The sequence below is a fragment of the Etheostoma spectabile genome, chromosome 1 (genome assembly GCF_008692095.1).
Source record: "Etheostoma spectabile isolate EspeVRDwgs_2016 chromosome 1, UIUC_Espe_1.0, whole genome shotgun sequence".
Taxonomy (NCBI): domain Eukaryota; kingdom Metazoa; phylum Chordata; class Actinopteri; order Perciformes; family Percidae; genus Etheostoma; species Etheostoma spectabile.
The window spans coordinates 23502907-23505598 of record NC_045733.1 but is presented as its reverse complement, the minus strand read 5'-3'; the positions used below and the strand labels follow the sequence as shown (position 1 = coordinate 23505598).

Below are 2692 nucleotides of genomic sequence, written 5' to 3'. Positions count from 1 at the left end.
TTATTGACACAGTTCAACAGAAACAGGGTGCAAAAAGGCAAAAAGTCCACAACCCAAAAACAAGGAGACTAAAAACAGGGTGGACTCCACAAGGGAAAACTCACAGGGACCGTCGGGAACAAGGCAGGAACGAGACAGGAACGAAACAGGAACGAGACAAGAACGAGACAAGAACGAGACAAGAACGAGACAGGAACGAGACAGTGAAATGAGACAAACGAGACAACGCGCACCGAGACGAGACAGGAAGGAAACAGCGGCGAGCGGAACGAGACAGGACGAGAAAAGAACGAAGAAAAGAACGACAGGGACAAGAACGAGACACGGAAAGTCGAGGCTCTGAACGAGACAGGAACTAGACAGGACACGAGACCAGAACGGAGAGCAGAACTGGGCAGGAAACGAGACAGGAACGAGGACAGAACGAAGACAAGAACGAGACAGGACGAGGCAGGAACGAGGCACGGAACGAGACAGGAAGTAAGGCCAAGAAGAACACAGAGACGAGAACAGACCCGAGGCAGGAACAGACAGGAACGAGACAGAATACGAGACAGGTAACGAGACAGAACGAGAAAGGACGAAGGGTCAGGAAGAGAGCGACGAGCAGGAACGAGAGCAGGCAACGAGGCAGGAACGAGCACAGAGGAACGAGGCTAAGAACGCAGTAACAGTAACGAGACAGGAAGAGGACAGGTAACGAGAACAGGAACGAGACAGGAACGAGGAGGACACCGACCGACGGTCGAGACAGGAACGAGACAGGAACGAGACAGGACGAGACAGGCAGTTTGCCATGGCAGGAACGAGGCGAGGGACGAAACGAAACGAGACAGAACGAGACAACAGAACAGCTACGAGACAGGAACGAACGGAACAGAGACAACGAGGCAGAACGAGACAGGAACGAGGCAGGAACGAGGCAGGAACGAGACAGGAACGAGGCAGGAACGAGACAGGAACGAGACAAGAACGAGACAGGAACGAGGCAGGAACGAGACAGGAACGAGGCAGGAACGAGACAAGAACGAGACAGGAACGAGACAGGAACGAGACAGGAACGAGACAGGAACGAGGCAGGAACGAGGCAAGAACGAGACAGGAACGAGACAGGAACGAGACAGGAACGAGGCAGAACGAGACAGGAACGAGACAGGAACGAGACAGGAACGAGACAGGAACGAGACAGGAACGAGCAGACGAGACAAGAACGACAGACAGGAACGAGACAGAACGTAGACTCTACCACGTGGACGAGACATAAGAATCTGGCACGAGACAAAAGGATCACTGGGGCTAAATACATGAGGCAACGAGGTAAGTGGGAACAGGTGAGACATCAGGTGAATCACCTTAGGGCGGGGCACAATACAGACGGGAAAAGTAAACTGTGGCAAGACGAGACAGGACAGGAAACCAGACTATCAACAAACACCAGGAAGCAAGACACCAGACACTTACCGAGGAAAAGACCTAGAAACGAGGAGAGACAAGATAGGAAAAATAACCCCGTCAACCCCAAACCACAACAGGTCCCCATCTCCTGTGATCTGAAGTCTCTTTTATATAGACCTTAGTGGTCCCTAATCCTGTATCTGAAGTCTCTTTTATATAGACCTTAGTGGTCCCAATACTGTTCTGAAGTCTCTTTATAGACCTTAGTGGTCCCTAATACTGTTCTGAAGTCTCTTTTATATAGACCTTAGTGGTCCCTAATACGTATCTGAAGTCTCTTTTATATAGACCTTAGTGGTCCCTAATACTTTATCTAAAGTCTCTTTTATATAGACCTTAGTGGTCCCTAATACTTATCTGAAGTCTCTTATATAAGACCTATGGTGTCCCTAATAAAGTATATGAAGTGGTCCCTATTTAGTATAGCCGATAGGTCGCCTAAATCCTGTATCATGAAGCTGTCATTATGTAGACCTTAGATGGTCATACATAATAACTGTATCTGAATTCTACTTTATATAGGTGGTGTTGTGTGTACTGGTGGTGTAGTGTAGGTTTTCTTGCGTGGTGGTGGTGTGTGTGTTGTGTGTGATTGTGACTGTAGTTGCTGCTGTTGTGTGTGTGGTGATGGTGTGTGTGTGTGTAGGGAATGACTCCCCTGATGTACGCATCTGCAGCAGGCGATGAAGCTCTGGTGCAGATGCTCGTCGAGGCCGGAGCAGACCTGGACCTGCAGGTAGACCCGCTGCTGACCCCCCTCCATCCTCTACGTCTCTTCTCAGACCCAATAAAGACTAACTGACCAAATATCCCCCAAAACAACAGGCCTCCTACTGCAATCGTATAGTTCCCTCACTAGTTGTCTCTGTCTCCGTCATAATGAGGAAGAAGGTTGTCCTCATGCTGGGACAGTAACCCTGAACCTCATCCCTCCCTTTCCTTCAAATTTGAGGCTCATGTGTAAATTTGGGGCTCATGTGTAGTGTAAATTGGAGACTTGGAGACATTGGAGACATTGGAGACATTGGAGACATAGCCGCAAAGCCGCTGGTTTGTGACTGAAGTGTGTGTGTGCGTGTGTATGTGTGTGTGTGTTGTTCAGGTTCCAGGCTGCTCTGCCAGACACCCGTCGGTCCACCCCGGCAGTCGGCGCTGGGTGGCTCTGACGTTCTCGGTGCTGCACGGTCACCTGTCCGTGGCTCAGGTGAGAGCTCCACACTGGACACTGGATCACAGC

At 50.1% G+C, this 2692-nt stretch overlaps 1 protein-coding gene across 1 annotated transcript in view; it reads left to right on the top strand.

Moving 5' to 3' along the window:
• Positions 1 to 2692, top strand: part of LOC116690741 (ankyrin repeat and BTB/POZ domain-containing protein 2) — a 92697-nt gene that overhangs the window by 48438 nt on the left and 41567 nt on the right. The window contains exons 7-8 of the mRNA XM_032517908.1: positions 2102 to 2191; positions 2558 to 2659. Of these exons, the coding sequence (XP_032373799.1) occupies positions 2102 to 2191; positions 2558 to 2659 (192 nt within the window). The remainder of the gene's footprint in view (positions 1 to 2101; positions 2192 to 2557; positions 2660 to 2692) is intronic.